The 24,791-nt window shown below is 37.6% G+C and overlaps 4 protein-coding genes across 6 annotated transcripts; 2 read left to right on the top strand and 2 right to left on the bottom strand.

Moving 5' to 3' along the window:
* The first annotated feature begins 53 nt into the window (after positions 1-53).
* LOC108103953 lies at positions 54-1,691 on the top strand. The gene has a single exon (XM_017209716.2). The coding sequence runs from the start codon at positions 232-234 to the stop codon at positions 823-825; it is 594 nt and encodes a 197-aa protein (XP_017065205.1). The 5' UTR covers positions 54-231; the 3' UTR covers positions 826-1,691.
* Positions 1,692-1,780: 89 nt separating this feature from the next.
* LOC108103951 (glycine-rich cell wall structural protein) lies at positions 1,781-3,181 on the bottom strand. Its single transcript, XM_017209715.2, has 2 exons — positions 3,096-3,181; positions 1,781-2,975 (listed from the first exon to the last, which is right to left on the bottom strand). Exons 1-2 carry the CDS (start codon positions 3,099-3,101, stop codon positions 1,941-1,943), a joined length of 1,041 nt encoding a protein of 346 aa, XP_017065204.1. The 5' UTR covers positions 3,102-3,181; the 3' UTR covers positions 1,781-1,940.
* Positions 3,182-6,357: 3,176 nt separating this feature from the next.
* Positions 6,358-9,155, bottom strand: LOC108103878 (ras-related protein Rab-40C). 2 transcript variants are annotated; one of them, XM_017209606.2, is made up of 5 exons: positions 8,907-9,155; positions 7,918-8,054; positions 7,639-7,862; positions 7,291-7,513; positions 6,358-7,207 (listed from the first exon to the last, which is right to left on the bottom strand). In XM_017209606.2, exons 2-5 carry the CDS (start codon positions 8,048-8,050, stop codon positions 6,990-6,992), a joined length of 798 nt encoding a protein of 265 aa, XP_017065095.1. In that variant the 5' UTR covers positions 8,051-8,054; positions 8,907-9,155; the 3' UTR covers positions 6,358-6,989. The 2 variants fall into 2 exon arrangements, with proteins under 2 accessions (XP_017065095.1, XP_017065096.1); XM_017209607.2 differs by having other exon boundaries at positions 7,639-7,832; positions 8,907-9,154.
* A 981-nt stretch (positions 9,156-10,136) lies between these two features.
* On the top strand, positions 10,137-24,075 carry LOC108103877 (homeobox protein 5). Of its 2 annotated transcripts, XM_017209604.2 has the most exons (6): positions 10,137-10,875; positions 11,396-11,650; positions 22,882-23,094; positions 23,160-23,242; positions 23,373-23,488; positions 23,560-24,075. In XM_017209604.2, the coding sequence occupies exons 1-6, from the start codon at positions 10,262-10,264 to the stop codon at positions 23,794-23,796; spliced, it is 1,518 nt and encodes a 505-aa protein (XP_017065093.1). In that variant the 5' UTR covers positions 10,137-10,261; the 3' UTR covers positions 23,797-24,075. The 2 variants fall into 2 exon arrangements, with proteins under 2 accessions (XP_017065093.1, XP_017065094.1); XM_017209605.2 differs by lacking the exons at positions 10,137-10,875; positions 11,396-11,650 and adding an exon at positions 18,385-18,650.
* Positions 24,076-24,791: the final 716 nt, after the last annotated feature.

Here is a 24,791-nt window from a genome sequence, read left to right on the forward strand (position 1 = left end):
TAATTCGTTTTTACGAGCGCAGTCAGCTGGATTTAGCTTGAACCGCGCCGTGCTTTTTTTTTTACTCCGTTCAGTTGGTGCAACACACGGGCCTAGAACGCGCTGCTCTTTCTGCTGCTCTCCACTTCGCGTTAAAAGTAAACCAATTTACTTATTTTTTATTCAAGTGTTTCGAAATACCAGTGTGATCCTTGTGAAAAATGAGCTAATAACAACAACGGCTAACCAATAATGAACACTTTAGGCCTATTGATGTTGAGCCTTTTGGGCCTAGTTGATAGCTATCTATCTAGCCATCAGCAGCCTTTGCTAAGGAATATCATTAAAGTGCGAGCCAGTGGCTTTATGCCTTTTGAATCGGATTTACTATTACCCCTGAATATACTCCGGCAATTGCAATCGCAGGATCGATCATCGCGATATATTGGCCAGCGACCCAAGCCGATAGTTAGGCCAAAGGTCAAGCAGCAAATCAGATTGGAAAGAGCCCATCCACTGAGAGAGGCCAAAGGCGTTCAACTCTATAATCTGATCGATGATGATGGTGAATTACTGCTGAATCTGAAGGTACACAATGAGCCAAAGGGATATCCTTCGAGAAATTATCAAGAAAGTTTGCCAGAGGAGAAAGTAAACCAAAGTAAATACCAAGGCTACGATTCACCGTGGATGCCCTCGAAATGGAGACCCACCAGCGAGTTTCCTTTGGGTGTGACCTCTTCATCGCCACGCCCACTGCCGCTGCATCAGTATCTGGGACAAAGTAATCGAATTGAACAGAGTACAGGAAAACGAAGGCGGCAGGACATTTGGCCACATAAATAAGAGATTTCATTTTAATCTTAAATTTATTTATTAATTTATTTAAAAAAATTACTAACTAAAACAGCACCAAGAGAGCACAGGCGCAGATTATAGATTAATGGAACTGATTTTAGGCTAAGGAAAATGGTTTTTTCTTTTCTGATTTTTAAATATTTCACCAGAAAGTCTTTAAATTACTTAATATTCTTTTTGTAAAGCTTAAAATCAGTTGCCATTTCTCTCTGTGTGTCAATTTACAAAGTGAATCATAAGATATAAGCCGCCTATTAAGCCACATCGTTCAAAGTAATCCCTAAGCTACAAGACGACACATCCCACAGACTAAAGCAAACAACACAAAGTTAATCCATAAGATACAAAAAAAAAACACGCACACAACAACTTAAAACTCACTTGCAAGAATAATCCCTAAGACACATCTAAATCCATGTCTAAACTTAAAAATAAAAACGTTAAGATATACGAAATAAATGCTTTAGATTTTGGAAGTTAGATCCATGAAAAAACCAACATAAAACCGGCGATGAACAGGTCGTTGAGCTACCGCTAAATTGGATGACTATATGCTGGTAGATGGTAATATGGTAATATCGTTGGATCGATTGGGTTGAAAGTGAAATTGAAACGCGAATCGAAAGTGGACAGGCAGCCAGCCAGCCCATTGAATGGAACTGAATGGAAGTTTAAGTTAAATCAAAATCAAATCAATAAAATGCTAATTTAAAAGCTTAACGAACCGTAAATAGAGATGGCATTAGAATAGCAATAGCAGGTAAATTTTGTTTTTAAATTAAGTTTGGGAAAGAGGCGAGAGCTTTAGATTGGATAATAGGTAAAGTCTGGCCAACTTTCTAGTTAGAACTTTCCATGAGGTTTTTCTAACAGCTAACTTCTTACCTTTCCTCATCATTCTATCCCCAAGAATCTTAAATTCTTAAATAAAAAATTCAAAATATTTATAATTTACAAAATGGTTTCTATATTTTTTCTAACAAGTGAGTTTAGATGGGTATAACAGTAAAAAAAAATATGGGTAGGAAAAAAAAGAAGGCTTAAAACTACTTAACAAAAAGCTCTCAAGGATCAGTATGGCTCAAATGGAATGGAATGAGACTTTACTTCCAGCTGGAAGAGGGTGGCAGGTAGCCAGGCTGAGGGGCAGATACTGGAGGCAGGTACTCATTGCTGGGTGGCAGGTATTCGTTGCTAATGATGGGGGCAGGTCCATGGCCGCCATGGGCATGGCCACCCTCCTCGTGAATGACCTTAATGGTCTTGACCTCCTCGAATCCACCGTGCGAATGACCACCATGGCCATGATCGTGACCGCCGTGGCTGTGACCGCCCTCCTCGTGGATGACCTTCACGACCTTAACCTCCTCATGACCACCGTGTCCGTGTCCATGGCCAGAGAAGCCACCGGCATAACCGCCACCGCCGCCCAGAGCATGTCCTTCTTCATGGATAACCTTGACGGTCTTCACCTCCTGGTGACCACCGCCGGAGTATCCTCCATGACCACCGCCGGAATAGCCTCCATGACCACCGCCAGAGTAACCGCCATGACCGCCAGACTCCTGGTGAATCACCTTCACAGTCTTAACCTCCTGGTGACCGCCAGAGAATCCGCCGTGGGAGTAGCCACCGCTATGTCCATGACCATGACCGCCCTCCTCATGGATAACCTTGACGAGTTTCACTTCCTGATGGCCACCACCATGTCCGTGTCCGTGGCCAGAGAAGCCACCAGCATAACCGCCGCCGCCGCCCAAAGCATGTCCTTCCTCATGGATGACCTTAACGGTCTTAACCTCCTGATGGCCGCCGCCAGAGTAGCCTCCGTGACCGCCAGAGTAACCGCCGGAATAGCCACCGCCATGACCGCCACCTTCCTGATGGATAACCTTAACGGTCTTAACTTCCTGGTGGCCACCGCCGGAGTATCCTCCATGACCGCCGCCAGAGTAGCCGCCACCTTCCTGGTGAATGACCTGGATGGTTTTCACTTCCTGGTGGCCGCCGCCGCCGCCTCCTCCAGAACCGATTCCATAGCTGTAGCCACCGCCGCCGCCGCCGCCGCCGCCGCCGGATCCTCCAATGAAGCCAGCCGATGAGGTGGCAACCAAAGTAGCCAGGAGACACACGAAGATCTGTGAGTAAAAGAAGAAAGAAATTAATGAAAACGATTTAAATAATTGAATATTTTAATTGTTTGACTTTTTGTATTTAAAAACTTCTTAATATTTGTTTACTGTGCAGCGGGGACTCACCTTCATTGCTGGAAGTTTCTTGCTTGGGGTTTGAAAACTGTGGAACTTCACGTAGCAGAAGAGGAAGCTGGAAGCCAACTGATGATCCACTCCAAGCGGTCCACAGTTTATATAGCAGCCGGATTGCGCGATGCTCCCCTCCGTCTATCTTTGTATCTCTGAACTTGCTTTCGTCATCGCCCATGCCCACCACTCATTCGGTGGTCAAATATCCAACAGCCAAGCTCTGTCCATCTGGAAACCAAGTTGTTCCAACAACAAAACGCATCTGGTAAATGCAAATGAGACCAGTGGAAAAAAAATCATATATATATATATATATAGCAGTTCCATAATTGGACCAGCCGCCGAAATTAATCCGCCGGGCATGAACGAACCGCTTAATGATGGTGACCCCGCCTCCCGATGGGTTAGGTCAGTTCGGTGAAGTTCAGTTCAGGTCGATTTGGTTCGGTTAAGATTAATACCTACTACTTTCCCAATGGCAGGCTTAAGTGGGAAATGCATTTCCAGAAAATCTACAAATTATAAGCTTTTAAATAGGGAAAGTATCTTTTGCTCTTCCCACAGTAAAATCTTCAAAATATCTATATATATATCCGATTTTTAATGGTATATATATAATATTAGATTGAAGAGACAGACTATAGATAGTTTTTAAGTAAATTTTATTTTGGTTTTAATAAAAAAGTTACTAAGTTTATGCAGTTATGAGTTAGACTTTCCAGAGCTTACTTAAGGCTGTCAGTTTGTATTTTTATTAGATTTATTTTAATATTTAAATTAGATAATAAAAGATATATGGTGATGGTGTATAATTATACCTATAATACACATTAATTATAATATTTCTTACTTTAGTAAATATTTTATAAGATTTTACTAAAGCTCTGTTGAAAAGCAGAAGTTTTTTAAGATTTATTGCAGATTTCTTGGGACTTCTTTACCAACAATTATGGAATATTTACATACCATTCCTCAACTCTTTTGCCTTGCCTGAGTTAATATTATTAACTTATTAACTTCCACACATAAACGCTTAAAAAGAAAGACCCCAATCAAAGCATATGCAAATATATTGCCAATATATATATCGCTTTGATTTCGCATTCAATTCCCCTCAGCAGCTGTTCCATTCGAAATTTGAAAATAAGTTTAAAGTATAACGAGTCCACTGCCCCCGGGAGACCCGCCCCCTCCCTTTTCGGCTGTTGGCCAACATTAGGGAATTGTGTAAAAGTCAGAAAAAGTCAAAAAGCCAAAACAAGAAAAACAAAAACAAAACCTAACATTTTGGGGAAGAAATTGATGTTGAAAATGAAGCCGCAAAATTTTTTGTTTGGCTTAAAAGGGCAAACCAAAGGCAAAGGCAGGGGCACAGCCAAAGCCAAAGCCAAACGCAAAGGAAAGGCAATTTGAATCATTTAAATAATATTACAATATCAAATTGGGTTTGCAGCGGACCGATTAATCACATCCGACAAGGGACAACCCCAAAGCAGATGTTGAAAACGAAACAAATTGATTGGAGAATCCACTGTTGAAATTCGATTCGTCTTTTTATAACGACTACGATAAGACAGATTAACCTAGCTTAAAGGCGAAAATCATGATTTTTGTTAACAAAAATATATTTTTTAATAATTTTTTAGTTAACATTTTTTCAAAAGGAAACCTAGAACCGAAAAAATAAGGAATTTAAGCAGCTAACGATGAGATCCCTATTATTTTCCGGATGATTTTCGGAAATTAATTTATCACCAATTTTCACATTTTTGGCAAGGGGTTTATGCTTCCCCTCTTTTCTTTTCTAGATTTGAAGGAGGATCGACTAGAAATTAGAAAACAAGCTCAACAAGGCATACCATTCTAGATTTGGATCCTTATTGGCCTTGTTATGGACAAAATAGTGTCATTTTAAGAGGGGTAATAAGAAGAATCCAGGTTTTGCATTTTCGATCATTTTCCGAAAAATATGCAAAAGTTTGACATTTTCATCTTTGAATGCAGTTTTGATAAGAATAAGAAAACAAGCCCAATGAGGTATTTCTTTCCATATTTGGACCATTATTGGCCAAGTTATGAGCAAAATACTGTCGAGATTGGGGAAGCAAAAATTAGCATTTTTGATAAGGGGTAACATCATCATTTTTTTGAAAAATGGTTAAAATTTCACATTTTAAACTGTGAATGCAGTTTTTTTGGAATTTTAATTACGAGTTTATCGATATATGACATTGTATACTCTGACTATTTTTGACTTTGTTGTGGGCCATTATTGGACAAGTTATGAGCAAAACCCTGTAAAGTTTAGGGAAGCCAAAAATCGCATTTTTGATAATAATTTAATTTCATAAATTTTTTTTTTTTGATAATAATTTAATTTTATTTATTTTTTTAAAAAATTGGCATTTTAAACTGTGAATGCAGTTTTGTTAGGAATTAGAAAACAAGCTCAACGAGGTATTCTATTCCAAATTTGGACCATTTTTGACTTGGTTGTGAGAAGAATACTGTAACTTTGACGGGAAAATCGGGGGAACCCAAAATTTACATTTTCAGTAAGGGTAACATCATTAAAATTTTCAAGACGCGACAAAAATACTTTTTCAACCCGCTTTTTTCGCCTAAAAGGTGCCCTCACTGCGGCGTGCGATGCATGTGTGATTCCCGAAAAAGCCCACAATTTTTGAATGAAACACGATTATATTAAAAGAAGTCCGAGTCTGTGTCCTGTTCCTGTTCCTGTTCCTGATAGCATTCCGTCCGTGCAGAAGATTCTAAGATTACATTAAGATTAACAAGGTGCTGGTTGAGATGTTGGCCGCGACTCCCAGCGCCTTGTTTGTGTTAGAAATCATTTTTCGCAAGTTTCTCATTTAATTAATAAAAGCTGAACAAAGTATCCATATCCACTCCATATTTGAACTACTCATGGCTGTGTTCTGGACAAAGTACAAATTTCTAATTCCATATTGGGACCATTTTTGCATTATTCTGGCTAAAACGCTGTTCTTAACACTAAAATTAAACAAAAAAAAATAAGAAAATTGCCATTAAAAATAAAACTAAACTATTTTTGAATAGAAATTAGCTTAATACAATAATTGTATAACAACTTAAGCCACAAACTTTCACTTTAAATTAGCACAAATTAAAAACAAAATAAAAAAAGTAAAGTAAACCCCATTTGGAAAGAGAAAGAGTCAGCTAGCCGGGAAACAGAAAGGGATGCAGAATGTAAGAAAACACAGTTTAGCAGTTTCATTATGAATTATCTTTATCAATTCGCCTTTGTGTGTGCTTCTCTTGCGGAATTCGCTTCAATTACAATACATCTCTAAGAATATTTTTAATCCGATGGTAAACAAACAAAAAAAATTATTATTTTTATCCATATAAAAATTGATTTTTTTCACTTGCTGTTGATTTTTTTCCTTTTGTTTTTTTGTCGTTTTGTTATTTTACGTTTTGATGATGTGTGTTTGATGCTTTAAATATTAGAATTATACAAACATAATAATATTAACAACATTAGAGTAATGCAAAAAGAAAGTAGAAGGAGGAGGGAAAATGGGTCAAGGATGTCTGGGGGGGGATGGATTAATAATTAAATAAATGTAAGATTTACTGTGTAAAAAGTAAACATTGTTGGCCACAAACTATCAATGTCGATCAAACAAAAATAAGATAAGGATAAAAAAATAACCAAAGAAGAAGGGGGATGTTCTCAATGCGTGAATGATTGGGTGAGTCTGTGTGTGTGTGTGTTGGGGTGTGTGTGTGTGTGTGTTAGCCTAGCGTACATAAGTAGAGCTCAATTATAGTTAATGTCGGTTGGGGGGCGTGGCGGCGGCGGCGTAGGCCGTTGGTCGGCGGCCTACAAGGCAACGATCACGCGATCGCACAGCTATTCCGGCTGCCGCTCGTCGGTGTCTTGCAGCGGTTCTTGCTCTTGGAGCTCTGGGTCAGCGAATTAAAGCACTGCGAGGTGGTCAGCGCGTATGACTTGAGCGTCGACTTCACCGACGGCGGCAGCGGCAGCGAATCGATCGCATACACGCTCGTCCTTCGCACAATCGTCCTGCAGCACAGCTCCTGAAGCGACAGCACTGCAATGGGCATTTAAAGTCAGGTTAATCAGGCAATAAATAATGCAATTAATTCTCCAATCAAATAAATCTTTTATAGTTACCTTTATTGCTGCGCCAAATGTGCTCCATGCCGTTGCGGTGCAACGCCATCCGTGCCAATTCACAAAAGGACTCGCGGATGTTGAAGTCGCAGAGAGGCGATATCTCGAAGCAGGACATATTGTTGCGGCTCGCGTAGGTCTCGGCCTGTTTGGCCGCCACCTGTCGCTTGAAGGCCAAATGCAGGCGATTTCCCACAAGCACTTTTGGGATGCCAGGAGCGTGCTAAAAGTGTACAATTAATACGTATTATTATTTCTTATATTCACAGTTTTTTTTTAGGCTAACGTAATCTATTTTGTCTATTTTAAACAGATTTGGCCATACATATCTATCAAATCAAAACTAACCTCGTCGACCTCTTTGAGCCAACGATCGATGCCATCGAAGCTCCACTTGTTGGTGATGTCGTAGACAAGTATGATGCCCTGGGCGCCTCGCGAATAGGAACGGATGATCGTGCAAAAGCGTCCCTGGCCGGAGGTGTCCCACAACTGCAGCTTCACCCGCTTGCCTTCCAGTAGGATTGTGGTTGTCTTGTAGGCTACCGTTTGAAGGATATGAGATGTGCAGTCTATTAGATTAAATTTCAGATTGATTACCAATCGTTGGATATAGCCAGCACTCACCGTTCACGCTGCAGAAGGGACTTTCCGTGGATGGATCCTCCAGGTTTGAGAGGATCTCGTGCTTTCCCACATCGCTGTCGCCCACCAACAGAACTTTCAGCAGATAGTCGTAGTCCTTGGTCATGGTTCCCATGTGGCTGCAAAGATGGTGAGGAATTGTATTAATGACAGTCTTAACTTTCAGTTATATTTTAGTTCAAATTGCAATGGAAACTAGAACGAATTGATAAAGAATCCTATTGTTCTTTTATTCACTTTGAAAAACCTACTTTTAAAGGTTTTTCTTTTTCTACTACCCCAGTTAAAAACTGGAAACCGCAAGAAGTGTATTCATTTAATACCTTTATTTTTATTTTTCTTACATAACTTCAACTGCAATTAATTGTGGGCTAGGGTTCTGTGGCCAAAGTGGTTGTGGTTCTTAAGATTTTTGTTCTTTTTTTTTTTTTTTTGCATTATCTTAACCGGGCTAACCGGTATTTCGGAACCGGCAAATATTTTTCCGTTCTATTTCTGTAGGCCCGATTATTTATAATGTGAGTCATGCAAACAGAAACTATAAACAAATGCATTCCATTTATTTATAGATTTCTGCACTTGTTTTTATGTCGCGCACTGTAAAAGGATTTTTACACACTCACACGCACCCACAAAAATTTGGGTGTGTTTTGTTTTTTGCATGAAATTGAATTTTGAAATTTACGGATGTTTATAAAACCATTAAAGCAAGTAATTGTTGCATTTTATGCACTTTATTTGTACAACAACAACAAGACAAACCTAAAATAGAGAAAAACATTTGCGCATTTGTGTGGTTGCGTTTTGTGTGTGTGAGTGCTGTCTTATTTTGATTGTTGTTGCTGCTGCAAATGTTGTGGAATGTTTGTTATTGTCATTAGCCGCATTGGGAAAACCATTTAGCTATATTCACTAATTTGTTAATAGTGATTAATGAATATTTCTAAACGTTTTCTGGGCGTTTAACTTACCATTTAGAATGCACGCAATTTCATTTTCGTATTTGTAATAGAGATGAGCGATTTTCCTCGCCCTGGCGACCCTTTCCTCGGCGGGTTTATAATGTTTTCCGATCCCCGCGTTTTATTTAAATCAAATCGTGGTTATATCTTCCATTTATATCGCTTTGTTGCTGATTATTTGTGGCTTTTCTGCTGCGAATTTTAACACGGAAAATTGCAATTTTGCTCATCTCTATAGGGATGGACAAACTGGTGAGTGGCCTATATCGATTAGTTATCGATATGGCAGCTCAACCAAACAGTGTTGTTAAAGAAAATTGTATTATATTATATATTAATATATATTATATATTAATTAATGCAATCATGTAAATTAAGTCAACAGCATACAAATTATTTCTAACTTGTTTTGTATTTTTAGCTAGCCTAAATATAATTAAAAATATTTTATATCTATAGGCAATTTTAACTTTAAAAAATGATAGTCTTTGCCATAGATTTAAGTAGGTCAAAATTATATATTTTTTTTATATCTAGGACAATTGAAAAATTGAAACATTTATTAGTTTATATTTAAAACATTAATTATTTTCTCGCGCCACATCTATAAAAATTATAGTCTTTGCCATAGATTTAGGTATGTCAAAATTGTATTTATTTTTTAGGACAATTGAAAAATTGAATCATTTAAAAGCTTACGTTTAAAACATAAATTATTGTCTCGCGCTACGTCTTTAAAAATTAATAGTCTTTGACATAGATTTAAGTAAGTCAAAATTATATATTTTTTTTATATTTAGGACAGTTGATTAATTGTAACATTTAATAGCTTACATTTAAAAAAGAAAAATATTGTCTCGCGCCACATTCGATTATATTCATTAGGCTTATCGGTCAGTTGTGCTATCGGCCAGGTGATCTATCGGCCGGTTGTCATCGCCAGTGCGCTCATACCAAAGGAAACAGAACAGAACACAAATTCGAAGCGCTGCCAAATATACAGACGCGATTGTTCCGATTATATCGCTATCCGATCCCGATCCGAATCGTACGACAAGAGCAACAGAGCGCGCGCCATCGGATTTATTAAATGCAGATGCATATTTATTTATAAACGCGAGTTGTGTTTTTTTTTTGGTCGGCAAATAAAGTGCAGGTCACCGACGCCGCTGACGCTGCCGTAGTTGACTTCGCTGCCGCTGTTGCTGTTTGTGGTGCTCCGTTAATGTGCTAAAAGAAATAGATAAATATATATTTGTGTGTGTGTGTGTGTGCTGTTTTTTTTTTGTTTTGTTTTTTTATTTTTTTGCACACACAAATTCCGATTTAATTAAGAGTGTTTGTGTGGGTGCACCTTTATACCTATGCTGGCCCTGGCCCCGCCCACCACGCCGCCCCCTCGAAATGCCCCGTTAGCCGCGAAATCGAATCGTTTTTCTGCAACCGCAATGCTGTCAAATGGCTCTGCTGGCGTCGCTGCCGACGTTGACGTCGCTACCGCCGTCGCTGGCGACTGCGATGAGCGAACGCTTCTGCTAAGCGAAGAATTGGTTGTTGTTGCACCGTCGCCCCCGCTGCCAGCATCGTCCTCAGCCGGTGGCGCTGCAACTGCGCCGCCGACGTCGCTGCCTTTGGTGCACACAACAGCAACAACGCAACAAAACAACAACAATGTTAACAACAACAACAATGCCTTGCTTGTGGTCAGTGCTAAAAACATGGCTAATAATAAAAATAATACAAATAACAGCAAATGCAAAAACAACGAGGCCAGCAGCAGCAGTAGCAACAACAACAATGCAGCTGCGGCAGCAACAACAACTGGGGATATAGAACCGGTAACAATAATAACAACAGCAACAACAACAACAGCTGATGAGGAGGATATGTCCAGCGATCTGAGCGATAAGTTCCCACGCCCCCAAAAGAAACCCGGCAAACTAAGCAAACTGGGCACCAAAAGCGTCGGTCTCAAACGGTGCGAATTTTTCTTTATATTTCTTGTAAAATATAATTTTTATACAATATTATTGACTAATTAGCAGTTTGGAAAGTCAGAAAAGATTAGAGTCCTTTTTAAAGATCCATAAAAAAACATTCCCTAATAATAGATTTCAGTCTTAGCTCGTAACACCTTTCACAGCGGTATACAAAAGATTAGAAAAAGTCTTGCATTTTTTAATTATCAATTTAAGACAAGTTGATCGATCGATTATACTTTGAGCTTGAGATCGCTCACCCTCGCAGCAGTACTAAATATCTTGAAGGGTATTAAAAGTATTACTTTTCGATTATTTATCCAAGCAAAATTGATTTAGTTTAGCGAGAACACTTATAAGCATAACACTAGTTTACAAATTTTGGTTTACTAACGATTACACACCTTTAAAATGCTAGTTTTATAAGCCTTATAAACATTCTTTTAAGTTTCTTTTAGTTAGCTTTATAAACATGTATGTGAACCCTATTTGACCTTCTACCTTTATCATTTTCCGTAGCGTGTCTTTTGGATCCTCGAAGGGTTCCATGGTGGAGACACTCGTTTTTGAGACGCCGACGCCGTTGTCGGAGCACATGGAGTCCACGTTTGGATTCGATGCGGCAGCTGAATCTGCTGCCGATACCGCCGCTGCTGCCGCTGGTCAGCCGCAGCTGGCGTCGACGCTACCGTCGCATCTGCCGCTAGCCGGTGGCTACAGTGGAGACTATACGAAGGGGAATATGGATGATAGCGGCATCGAGGTGCAGGAAGAGTAAGTTTATAACTTTATATGCGAAGGATTAGTAAGTAGGTGGGTCTTAAGGGAAGTTTATATAAAATAGGCATTTGGGAAGGTGAAAAATGAACGCTTGTGAGTGTTAGATGATAGCTAGAAGGTTATTTTATAGAGTAGGCGCTTCCCATTTAAGCCTACAACTTCTCCTACGTATAAAAGCGGCATATAATTTACACTAACCAAAAATAGATAAATAATAGTTAGAGGCTTATAAGGAAGTGGTTCCCTAAAAGGTTTTCAAGCAATCAAATATAGAAAAGAAGTGATAGCCATGTTAGAAGCAGTAATAAAATGAAGATATTATTGGAAAACATTAGGCATCATATTTATAAGCTTCTTTTTTCGCTAGAGTGAAGAGAAATTCTTGGAAAGCTTAACAAAGAGTAGACAGCTAATCGTGCATTATAAAAATTAAGTCCATACAAATATAGAAACAACGCTCATATGATTCACTCTTAACTGGAAGTTATCTCTGATTTACACTGACACAATAAGATAATGTCAAACTCTGTTCTGCAAACAGATGAAGATATAGCCAAGAGTTCGTGGCGTTTATTTTGCAATCTGCAGTTTTGAGTCATGAAGATTACGAATAATACAAACTCCATGATATTCGAATTTTCTGTTTCCTATTTACATTTTACAATCATATTTATCTATTTTTTCGATCAGTGTAACAATGTGCAGGGCTAGAGTTCGGTAGTCAGTGCAGGGCTTTATGATTGTGCGATTGTGTGTGGCCCGAATCGGGCCTACTTTTACCTCATTAAAATATCCGTCTAATGACTTTTTGGCCGCTTTCACTTTTGTTTCGCTTCGTAGTTAGCCTGGTTTTATATTTTGTTTTTTGTCTAGTTTGCTTTTTGTAAGCCAATCCATAACTAGTGATCTCTTTTTCTAAGCCTTTGAGCAAAAAAATTAACAAAAAAAAAACAAAAGATGCAGCTGTGTTTATGCCACATTCATTTTTCCATCAACCCAAATAGCAAGCGATGAACTTTGTGCCCATCACCCAACCCTAAAACTAAAGCCACGTAAATCCCCGCATTTTCTTTTCCTATTCTATCCAACCAAAAAAAAACCACCCACAACCTCCCCCAAAGACAGGAAGCTTGAGACACACAAATTTTTGAATCGATAATTACCGCTCACCCGTCAGCAGTTTGGTTTTAAAACTTTGTTAGCTTTAAGCCCACGTACAGTGGTTATTCGCTTGATGTACATGAATTTTTTATTACAAATCAAGGGACGGAGATACCCGAAGCCTTGGATTAAATCGTAAAGTAGTATGTGCTTGTCTAATGCCAAATAATAGCGGAAACAATTAAAAAGACATTGAAACTTTGTTTTTTGATGGCGCTGAGAGGCTCATTAAATTTATCTTCGTTCTTCGTTCTAGTTTGATGATATCTTCGTTGGAAATAATTAAAAACCATTAAGGGTGTTGTGAGAGGTTCTGTTCTTCTAACAAGATGAAGATTTGAACTCTGTTTTGTAATCTTAGTTGAGATATATATCGCTTTGTTAGTCATGAAGATATTAAAACTGATCTTAAAATATCTCCTACTTTCTGCAGTTTCCTATAGGAAATGATTTCAAAATTGAAATTTTTAAAGTTCAATTTATTAATATGTTAAATATTAGCAATCTCCTAGAAAAAAGAAAACAATCCTTGGCTAATTAAAAAACCGCCAAAAAGGATTCAAACTGGACAGCTGCCACTGTATTTTTGTTTACCCTCTTTCTGGCCCTTTCTCTTCTTTTTAATCGCCCAACCCCTCGCTCTCTCTTTCGTGTTATCAGTCCAATTGGAAGATGGGTTTGTTTGTTTGGGTTTTTCTCCGTCTGCTTTTTCGCATTTTCCACCACCAAAAAGGGGAACTCCAATTGGAGTTTATAATGCGCCGGCGCTGCAGTCATTCTAACTGGAATACCGTTAAACATCGTCATCGTTTTTATTACATAATGACCATGTGCGTGTGTCACCTATATGTGTGTGTGTGTGTGTGCATTTTAAAGCAATATATACAGATATATATATATAAGTGGGTCAACTTCATTCGGTGGTTGTTGACCCACATCTTTTTTTGGGCTGCATTTTGTGTATCTGTATCTGTATCTGTATCTGAACACGTATCTAATGCCTGTGCCGCACCCACAAACATTTGAAACGAGCGCTTTAACTAAGTTCTAGTTGAAATCTCACCGATAGCGCAAAGCTTGACAATCGATTAATGTTAGAGATGTAACTAATGCGATTAACTACGCCCAAATCAATCGATTCACTGGATAATGGGTGTTCTTGAAAGCTTTTCGATCGGTTTTTAATGGAATTGGGATTAAAATTAATGCTATTTGAGATTTTAATTTGTGTTTTTCTTGTTATTAGCTAGTCTTTAATCTGTGTATCATTATCTCTCAGCATTTGAATAATAGCATTAGATTAAAACAGGTGACAAGCCATGCATGAAAGGTGTTGTTTTTAATTTCATGATGGCTGTCAAACGGGCATCAAATCAAATTTGCTGACAATTTGTTTTACTTTGTCTCTTTTTAGCTTTTCGTCTAGGTGGCATATTCCATTTTCGGAAAGATTAGACTTAACACATGTTGTGACCTTTTTGTTCAGTTTGCCAGTCTCTCCACATGCGTGTTTCTTTCTTCTGTCTTTTTTTTTTTTTTTTTTTTGTAGTTGTTTTTGTATGTGGAGAGCATTAATTTGCCGGTGGAGCGTGATGTCATCAGCTTTGAGCTCGCCACTTGCTATAGAACTTTCTTTCTTTACTGTTAGTCAGAGTCACAAAGAAATGAAAGAATAAGGGAAAAGAACGCAAGAGAAAAGAAAAGAAAAACCGGCAATCTTGTGTCGGTTGATTCTTCTAATCGATTAACCAGATTCAAGGGGAAAATATCTTAAAAATGTGGTTAGCTATTTGGTAGAGTTTCGTTTCTAGACTGATCGATCGGTTTAACTACACTATTAAGTTAGTCTTTATAAAGGGCATCATTTGTGAATGAAATGAAACAGTTTTGTAAACTCAACTTATTAAAGAAGAGATATATATTTGTAAAGATTCTATAGTGAAAACTTGCATAATCATTTAAGATGCAAAAAGCAATTACTTTAGCTCAAATCGATTGTCAAACTCAATTCGGCTTACCTTTTTGCTCTCTGTAGAGCAAACGAAAGGAGGCTGATTGAACAGCTGACCTCGACATGATTCCGTTTTATTATATTTTTTTTTTCATCTACTGTTTTCTTTTTGGACTCTAGAAATTCGATCGGCCAGTGGGCCTTGCTTATATCTATAGCTATTGTGAAAGCACATCTCGAACTGTCCGCCTGTCACTCAGTCAATTGATTTTCCGGTACCCACGGCACACTTGACATGCATACAGCGTGCTCATCATCATCATTATCATCATCGCATAGTCATAATCATAATCGTAGTCATAATTATTACCATAGACACACAGACGGGTGCTATGGGACAGGCCAGGCCCATTGTCACATTTGTTGTAATGTCAGCCAGCCAGCCAGCCAGTCAGTCAGTCAGCGGCAACGGTAATTGTGCCGCTGGCCACCAGTGCGTATGTAATTATTGTTACCGCTTCTGTGCAGCGGAACACAGTGGAAATTATTATTAACTTTTAGGCTAAACAAAAAAGACGAGCAAGAACAAAAGCGATTCGATTATGAGGCCACAAGGTATGCAGGCAGTGTATATACAATTCTTTCCCAGACAATGGATAATGTGTAAAAAATGCATGTGATTTCATTTTGTTTGACTTGTTGGAAGAAAAGACTGTCAGCCAGTTGTCCTTTATAGATGTTTGTAAAAAGAAAGTCTTATTATTTCTTCGATTTTGAATAACATCAAGGGATTATATATTTTTAAACAATCCTAAAGTTGACTTACTTTTAATTTCTTTGCAAAAAGAAACAGAAAGTACAGAAATAATGTCTATATATTTCAGTATGTCAATCTGAGGTACCTTCAATTTCATTGGGAACCATGCCAATTGTGTATTTAGTTGTTTTAAAATTGTTGCGGAAATGGGGGAAAAATGTTTGCATGTTCCGAAAACCTCAAATTCCGAGAGATCTTGAAATATGTCTATATACAGAGGGTATATATACTATAATAGATTTATAATAACTCGTAAATACTATAATAATACTCTCGATGAAAATTCCCATTGGCAAATGGTCATGAAATCGCCGCAATTTCTTTATTTTGGCTGCCAACGTCATTCATCCATCTTCGATTCGAATCGTTATCAATTGTTGGTGGACGCTATCACTGCCCGGCAATACCAAATGATTTCAAATCACTTAATGCCCGAAAATAAATAAAAGAAAAACAATTGAGGAGCGTAAATCAAGAGGCGCGAATTAATCGGGAGTAGTAAAGTCTATATTTAGAACCGGTAAATGCTGTCATATTCAAATTGGATCGCCTTTAGTATTTCCCACTGTACATTAGCCCTATTACCTATTTACGTGTTGCCCGCAATGATGGAGGTAGAAAATATCTTACCAAAAATGTATTTTGATTAAATGTTAGTCATAAATACTGTTATGATACAGTATAAAGGGTGTAACGTAATACGGAAACTTCTTTAGAATCTATAAATCTCTAAGAAATATATATTTCAAAGTCTGTTATCTTGAAATCCCTTTTTCTAAATACATTTTATTAGGTACATTTTCTAGACTCTTTCATAGCCAATTAACAAGCAAATCTCAAACTAAACACTTTGTTATCATCAATACTTGCGTTTGCAAGTAAACCTAAAGTATATTAAGTGCTAAATAGCAAACTGTGAGATATTTTTGTGGCACGTTGTGCACAGAGAAAAATTAGAAGCCTACAGTTTTCAATTTTCCTATCTTACATATGTAAAATCTTAAAGATTCTATCGATTACGTAGGCATTTTTCTCTCTGTGCATACAAATCATTTGAGAAATCCGAAGAATTTAAATTTATTTCAAATTTTGAACCACATCTGTTGAATGCTTTGGATCTATATATTTTTTATAGTATGCTATTCGGCTGACCACAGGTGTGAATGTGTTTGTGGTTTTTCATGATTTTTAGTTCTGCTCTTATTTTTCCGCTGTTTTTTCTTGTTTTCTTTTTGACAAACAATAGATGGGGACCCCAATTTTCAGCATCTCTATGTGTCGGTGGCAACCCTGTTTTAATCAACCTCCCCTTTTGCACCGTTCTTTATACTCCCCTCCCAGTTCCATCGCTATTTCCAGCAGCTTCCCCGTTTTTACCTTTATGTGTGTGTGGTTACGTGTTTATGTTTTTCCGTGTTTCCCTTGTGCTCTCTCTTTGCCTTCTTTTTTTTTTGTTATTATTTTATTTTCGGTCCGTTGCTTGTGTATAACAAGTGAGAGAAAGAGAGGAAGTGAGAGCACGAACGAGCTTACGCTCTTTTATTACTTTCGTGAGTGCGCAAAAAAGTGATGTCATGTTTGTTGGCTTTGGCAATGTTGCCAGATGTGGCGCATTTGGGTTTACGTTTTGTTTGTTTTCACGTTTTTGCCATTACAAATGCGCGGCGTTCTTGCCTTTTGCTTATTGCGCATTTTATCTGCGCGTTTACAACAAAAGATGCTAGCAAATACGTAAATCACAGAATCACACTCGTCAACAAGGACACGCCTAGAAATATTTAAGATTTTCGGTGAACTATGCAACTGCTTAGAAATTGAAAAATACAGATATGCTTATAGATTTATTACGTAGTTTAATAATTTAATTTGATTCATTTAAAAGCACAATCTACTCTAGAACAAATTAATTTAAAACTCTCAAAATAACATCAAAAGAAAACTTTCCCCTGCTGACGAGTGTTATTTCAGGTTTGTCTGTAGCAGCTGCCAAAAATCGGCATACAAAAGCACAAATTGCCGGCTGTTCTGTTTGTTTTCATTTGTTTGTCCGAAATGTGAAAATCTTCTAGCCAGGAAATGCGCGAAATGAAAAATTTGGAAATGTTTTTGTTTCGCTTAAAATAGATCGCAATAAAACCATGACAAAAGATAGACGTGTATGTCTGGAGCACATTAAAAAGCTCATTAAAGAGAATGTTAATTGTTCTTTGTGTCTTCTGTTGTAAAGTGAAACACTTGCGGCGTATTTCAGATATCTCAAATGATTAATTTCGAATACTTTGAAATAGGGTTGATTCTATATAAGTTTTACAGTCATGTTAACCACAAAATGTTGTCTACTTTTCTGCATCGTATACTGGAAGTATTAAAAAACTTAGTATTTTTACCGTTCTTACCACATTTGAACTGGAAAGGTAACTAATAATACAGTTAGAAAGCTAAATAAGAATACTAAAATGATTATCTAGGAAGACAATTACTATTTTTATCTTATATACATAGAACAAATTAGTAAAGCGAAACTTTTAAATTAACTTTAAACTTAAACAGTAAACAGTAAAAAACTGAAATATGAGTTAATAATGCGCATAGGGTTAAGTTAACTTGGGCATAGAGGATATTCAAAAAGCGCGCCACATGCCCGTTGAGTTAGGTGGCAGCTCTGGCAAAGTTTACGAGAGAACGCTCTCCGGCTTTTCTCTCTTTCTCGCTCCTGCAAACATTCGTGCGTTTAAACGCCTGCGTGTGTATGTGTGTGTGTGTGTTTTGTATCTTTTACTTTTCAGCAGCGTGAAACTCAGTCAGTTTCAGTTCAGTTTTTCAGTTAAGGCAGCAACAACGCAAAAGTTCGAAGAGCCTCCAAATAAAAAAAAAAAGAAGAAAAGAGCGCTCATCTCACACACAAAAAAAAGCACAAAAACCCCGAAAAACCGAAACGAACGAAAATTACGCGCTCATCAATCGTTGCTGCTGCTACTTCTTCTTCCCGCTCTTCGTGTGTTTTTTTTTTTATTCGCAAAAGGATCAAAAGAGTGTCCAAAACGCGCGAAGAATTTCCAAAAGAAGTGCGTTCCAAAAAAATATAAAAGAAAAGTATTAAGTTTGAAACCAAGAAAAGTGCAAAATAGCCTTTTAAAAAAAAGAGAGGGAAAAACTACAGTTAACTGCGTGAGAGAGAGGGCGAGCCAAGAGAGTCGAAAAAGCAAGTGCAAGTGGTTGAAAGGCACCAACAAAAACAACAAAAGCACTCGAATTAAATAGCAAAATTGCAAAAACAATGTGAAAGTAATTCCTGCTATTTGGTTCACACACACTTAAGTAGTTAAACATTAGTAGTACACTTGTAATTGTTGTTGCTGTTGTTGTTGTTGTTGCGCGCAGTGAGTTCATCGCAAAAAATAATACACACACATACGAATGTAGCGTGTGAGTGTGCTAGTCCAAGAGAGAGATGGTGAGAGAGGGGGCGTGAGAGAACGACAACGCCTCCTCTCCCTTGCCCTCCTGCACTGAAAAAAGAAACATAGGCTAGATATTAAATGAAATAAATATTCATTTTCATTATAAAAATTCGAAATACAAAGATTTGGTTTTATAATTCAATAGTTGAACCCATAAAGAAGTCTTTTCTTTCCCGCAAGAATCAGATTTCAGGGAAACAAATTAAAATTTTTCGAATTAAAATGCAATTACAATTATCACATATTTCTCTCTGTGTGTATAGACCCGCTTAACGCAATTAAAATAACTGTGCACTGGTGTGTGTGCGTGTTAAAATAGCACCTTGTTTGTACATAAATTAGCCTTAGTCGCTGTTATTTATACTATATATATATGTATATAAATCGTATGCATTATACAATATATGCACACATCGGTTGCGCCAGTGTATATATTTTGAAATAATAAAAACAAATCAAAATCAACGCCGCACTGCAGTTGCCCTCTCTTTCCGCCTGCTTTTGCCTGCCCCCTTCTCACTCATCATCTTTCTCTCTGTTTTCGCTTTTCAAGTGCAAAAATGAATTTTCCGCTATTTTCTATCTCATGTGTATTTGTGTGCTTAAGTTTTTCTTGTTGCTGTTTATTTTTTGTGTTTGCGGGCGGGGTCGCATAATTTGTTAAATTAATTTTCACTCTCCCTCTCGCACTTTACCACCCCCCCTACTCATATTTATTATTCTTCTTCTTTAATCGTGACGTAGTCCCTCGCGTGTGTGCCCCAAAATACAAGAGCAAGAAAAACAACCAAAACTAATTGAAAAGCCGCTGCGCTGCCGCCGTCGCAGCCGCCAAACAGTGTTGCCATCCTTTCACTGCAAAAACAAATAAAAGCTACAATGTTGCCTTGTAAACTATGCTAAAAAACATAACCAAAAGTCAGGAAAACATAAACATATGTTTCAAGTGCTTATATTTGTGTTTTTTGACCTGACCTTCCTTTTGAAAAGTTCCATATGTTTCCAAGAAACACGCTAAGATCTGATAAGAAGTTTTCAAAAACAACATAGAGTAGCCTTGTACGCAGCTACTTACCACAAAATATTTAGAATTTTAACCAAAATTTGTTTAATTCCAAATTAAAACTTTAGAAACTTGAAACTTGTCTAAACAAAAACTATCTTAAGCTCCAAAATATGCTTACTTTAGGCTTATCTTTAATTAGTTATTTATAAAAAAAAAAGTTTGTTAGACATTTTCATTTATGGGTTTTGCTTCTTATCACAAACAAAAGTCGATGGCGAAAAGATTAGGCTAGGGAAAATGAATTTGTAGAATGCATTATAATGTCAGCATAGTTAAATGCCTGATAAAAGTCACCTGCTAATTTTAGTTTTCAGTGTAGGTTTTAAGTAGCCAAACTGACAGCACCATTTAGATCGTTGGTGGCAAGCATAATTAATGCGATCATCTTCCAGTTCGCTTTTCCCCAGCTGATGCTGCTGCTTCTGTTTCCCATTTACAGTTCATGTTCCTCCCATATTTCCCTTCTCCACTTCTCTTCCCTATTTCCATTATCCATTATCCACTCCACCTCCTACTTCATAGTAATAGCAACAAGTTTTTTCTTCCACATATTTTTCAGTTCTTTAATTTGTTGCCGCACTTGAAGTTGCGTTTATGAGTTAGTGGTAAAAATCTTTAAACTTTTTCTTACTTCTACTTAACAAGCTTTTTTTTTTTTTTTTGCTGTAGCAACGGAGGGGGAAAAAACGTTTAATAACGCTCTGAGAAACAAGCTGGAGATGTGTTTTTATTTGCCTAAAACTTGTTTTCTCCGAGCTTGTAACACTCGTGTTTTGTTAGATGGTCTTGTTCTTGTTCCAGTTGCCACAGGCAGCTCTGGATATGATGTACTTTTTAGAAGCAAAAGGGCGTTTGCTTTTTGGGAATCAATGGATGTGGCTATGGCAGAGAGAACTTTACAGATTTAGAGAGCTTTGTTTTAAGAACTTTTCCTGTTCTTAGAAATGTTCTTAAAGATACTATTTGGTGTGATTTGTAAACTAAGTTATATATATAAAAGTAACTTTAACTACGATCAGAAAACAACTATCTTACTATCATCAGTTTAACTAACCCTCCAAGACCAACTATCTTACTATCATCAGTTTAACTAACCCTCCAAGACCTTAAAAAGTATCTCAAAAGTTAGTTTCCTCTCCGCAGTTTCTACTGTATCAATTTTTTCCATATCAATTTCGGCACATGACGTAATCTTCACATGTTCAACAGCAACACCAACAAATACAAATACAAATACAAAAAAAAAAAAACTAATAACAACAACAAGCACATTGAGTTATGAAGTGTATTTGAAATGTAAACAGATAAAAAAAAAGTTGTGTGGCGGAGGAGGAGGGAGGGTGGTCTTTTATACAGTGAACGGGTTGTCTGATTCGATTGTAGGCTGTTTATTTTTTTGCTACTTCTTCTCTGTGTATTTTCTATTCGACAGGTTTCTTTAATGGTTTTCCCACTACTTGTGAAGTTCAAAGTTCTGGGACCATAAAAAAAAAAAAGCTGGCTGGGTAGGAAGTGAATGTCCCATGGGATTGTGATTGAGATTGAGATCTTGCAAGTTAAAACCTTCCATTCCCATTTGAAAATTCCATACCCGCCAGTTTCCATTCTTTGATATCAGAGTACAGTGCGTTTCGGCTCAGTAAATCTCAGGCTTTTCGCACAAACCAACCAGCCATAAATGAAGTCATCCATATAAACCAGTTATTCGATGTAGATAAAAACAAAGTTAACGCATCTAACAATTTGTGCTATAAAAAAGTACATTTGTTGCTGAACTGATTTATCAGTTTGGATGTTATAAATCTTACAGGTTTATGTATGATTCTAGTAAGTCAATTAACTAGTGGCGAAAATTCTATAAAATGTTAACTTATTTCTGGGTTTTAAAGCTGCTTTTTGATACTTAATCATTTATAGTCCAATAAATACAACTTTATTTCGGATTAAAATAAGTTTTTCGAAAAGTTTTATAACCGAAACATGGTCTTTGAATATCGCATTGTATTTCTGGATTCTGTGTGCTCCAAATATGTTTTCCAAAATGCCTTTCAAAAAGGAGGGAAAACTGTATCCTAAAATAACGCCAATGCTGCCCCCAAAACATAAACCCGAAAAACTGGAGCAGCACTTCGTTTGGGTATCGATTTAATTTGTTTGATCCAGTGACCTGTGAAACTTGTGTAAGTGTCAGAAGTCGGGAGTAGTCAGAAGTCAGTGTTCAGAATTCATTTTTGTTGCTAACAATATGGAAGAGTTCGACGTCGACGGAGCTTGTGTATATTCGTCGGAACAGGCCGGAGCTTATATAGATGACATCGACGAAGCGGTTCAGAATTTTTTTCGAGAACACGGCGATGCTTTAGAGGAGGCATGGTTTCGAGGTGCCATTTCGGATGATGATAAGCAGAGGATTGAAGAGTAAAGTAGAATTTGTTTTGAGGTTTTTTTTTTTGAGGATTTTTCTAGCCTGGTCAATAGTGTTGTAGTGGTTTGTGTCTGGCCAAAAATTGAAATCAATTGAATCAGATATTTAGACTGAAAGCCAATTGGCAAATGACTTAATTTAATTGACATTGAGGTGGCTCCTCGGTAGATGACGCACTTGCTCAGCTATTTTAAGGTCACATGCGCCGATGCGTGATTTTAGTGCCGGTCGCGTTCTCGTGTTCCCACCACCACCCCCTCGATATAAAATACAACTGCACACTGCATATATATATAAGAAATATATATAAGAAATTCTCTAATTCGATTTGTGCTCATTTCCAGATCGGAACGTTCGATAGTGCGCGTTTCCATTTACCAAAGCAGCCAGCCGCAGCAGATCTGTCCACCGGCGGATTACCTGCTGGTCGCCCTAGACGGAGGCTATAACTACAACAGCAACCTACTTGACTGCATGACGATGGCCACGACGGCGACGGGGATCCAACAGCAGCAGCAGGTGCTCGGCCTGGGTGCGGCCTACGATCGACAGCAAAGGTATATTATATCTATATCTATATCTGTATATATGTATATCATCTATTAACCGATCTAACTTTCAGCACTGATTCGGGTTGGGACAACCCTTTTCGTCCAGGCGGCGATCTGTCCAGAGAGGCTGATGAAATTGTCAACATGATCAGAGGTGAGTTATCTGAGTTATCTGAGATGATCTATACAGCTCATGCAAGGGATGATCGTTAAGTATTATGTGTTATAATCTATACTAACCCCTGATATCCAAAACGATTGTAATTAAATACCCTTTCTTCCAGGCGGCAAGCCCATCACACCCACAGAGGAGCGGACAATTGGCAATGGGAGCGCCCAGCATGGGGATGACAATTGCAACGGTGGAGCGGCGATTGGCGAGAGTGTAACCAAATCAAACGTGAGTTTCGATCATAATCTAAAACGACTTAACTAACTATAATATATATATATATCCCAATTACTATATAGCTCTCGCAGAATCTAGCAACAGCACAAAATGGTACAAATTCCCATGCCTCTGCCTCTGCCGACGCTGGCGCCGGAAAAGCAGCGACGGCGAGCGATCTAAGCGGCGGAAACGGAAATAACGGGGTCACTTCGCTGGGACAGGTGTCCAAACAGGTGGTTCCGGGACCGACGTCCGCTAGTCATGTGGTCATCGACGAGAAGAAGAACAAGAAGAAGGGCTGCTGCGTCCTGCAATAATCGGGGAGAAAAACAAAAAACAAACGACGGGGGACAACAAAAACAAAACAAAAACAAAAATCAACAAAAAAAAAAAGTAGAAGAGAAATGAAATGTAGAAGAAGAAGAAGAAGGGGACGGGCATTTTCCGGCTAGCCGTGTTTTTTGATGTTAATGTTTTATGGGGAAGAAAATAAGAAGATGACGAAGAAGAAGCCGAGCTGTTGATATTTTTCATGCCGCATAAATCGCTTTGCTTAGCTTTGCAAGACGAAACCGAGACGACAAAAACAAAAACAACAACAGGAACAACAACAACAACAACAGACCAGAGGAAAACACACACACACACACTCACACACACAAGGATAAACTAGAAAGAAAGAAAAAACCTTAAAAGAAAAACCTTAAAAGAAAAACCAAGCTCTCTTGACCAACAGCAGCAGATTATCAAGAAAAAAAAGAAACTGAAAATAGCACCCGTAGCAGCAGCAGCAGCAGCTACAGTGAGAGCCAAATTTCTAGCAACACCCAAGCAGCTGTTGCTCTAAAGCTTCGAAAACAAAAAACAAAATCAAGTCGAGAAAATCCCGAAATTTGAATTGTAAATCTAAAGTACACCTTTATATATATATACATTTATATATATATGTTTGTTAGTCTGGCCTAAATCACCATTATTATGTATACATACTATATCTTTTTTTTGCCCTTTTTTTCCCCCTGTAATGTGGACTCTCGACCTGCATATGTGTATTATAAAAAGAAAAAAGTAAAACTTATATGCATATTATGTGAATTTAATTATTTTTTTTTTTTTCGTAATTGTAAAATTTAGTACGCGGCTTTTTTAAAGAAAAAAATGAAAAGGATGTAGGGACGTTTAAAAAGTTAAAAGAAAAGAAAAAAAATAACAAAAAAAAAATAAAATAAAAACGAGAAAACGTTTTGCTTGCATGCATAATGGATATAAAAAGAAGAAGAAAATCGAAAAAAAAAAAACAAATTTAACATAA

The sequence above is a fragment of the Drosophila eugracilis genome, unplaced genomic scaffold (genome assembly GCF_018153835.1).
Source record: "Drosophila eugracilis isolate 14026-0451.02 unplaced genomic scaffold, ASM1815383v1 contig_408, whole genome shotgun sequence".
In the NCBI taxonomy this organism is placed as follows: domain Eukaryota; kingdom Metazoa; phylum Arthropoda; class Insecta; order Diptera; family Drosophilidae; genus Drosophila; species Drosophila eugracilis.

What these genes read in the sequence shown, in the direction of transcription:
- LOC108103953 (XM_017209716.2), top strand. Translation starts at nt 232, where the DNA reads ATGAACACTTTAGGCCTATTGATGTTGAGCCTTTTGGGCCTAGTTGAT.
- LOC108103878 (XM_017209606.2), bottom strand. Translation starts at nt 8,050, where the DNA reads ATGGGAACCATGACCAAGGACTACGACTATCTGCTGAAAGTTCTGTTG. An exon ending in TCCCTTCTGCAGCGTGAACG is followed by an intron (nt 7,863 to 7,917) that starts GTGAGTGCTGGC and finishes TTAATCTAATAG; the next exon opens with ACTGCACATCTCATATCCTT. An exon ending in CATTTGGCGCAGCAATAAAG is followed by an intron (nt 7,208 to 7,290) that starts GTAACTATAAAA and finishes TGCCCATTGCAG; the next exon opens with TGCTGTCGCTTCAGGAGCTG.
- LOC108103877 (XM_017209604.2), top strand. Translation starts at nt 10,262, where the DNA reads ATGCTGGCCCTGGCCCCGCCCACCACGCCGCCCCCTCGAAATGCCCCG. An exon ending in AAAAGCGTCGGTCTCAAACG is followed by an intron (nt 10,876 to 11,395) that starts GTGCGAATTTTT and finishes CATTTTCCGTAG; the next exon opens with CGTGTCTTTTGGATCCTCGA. An exon ending in GGCATCGAGGTGCAGGAAGA is followed by an intron (nt 11,651 to 22,881) that starts GTAAGTTTATAA and finishes GCTCATTTCCAG; the next exon opens with ATCGGAACGTTCGATAGTGC.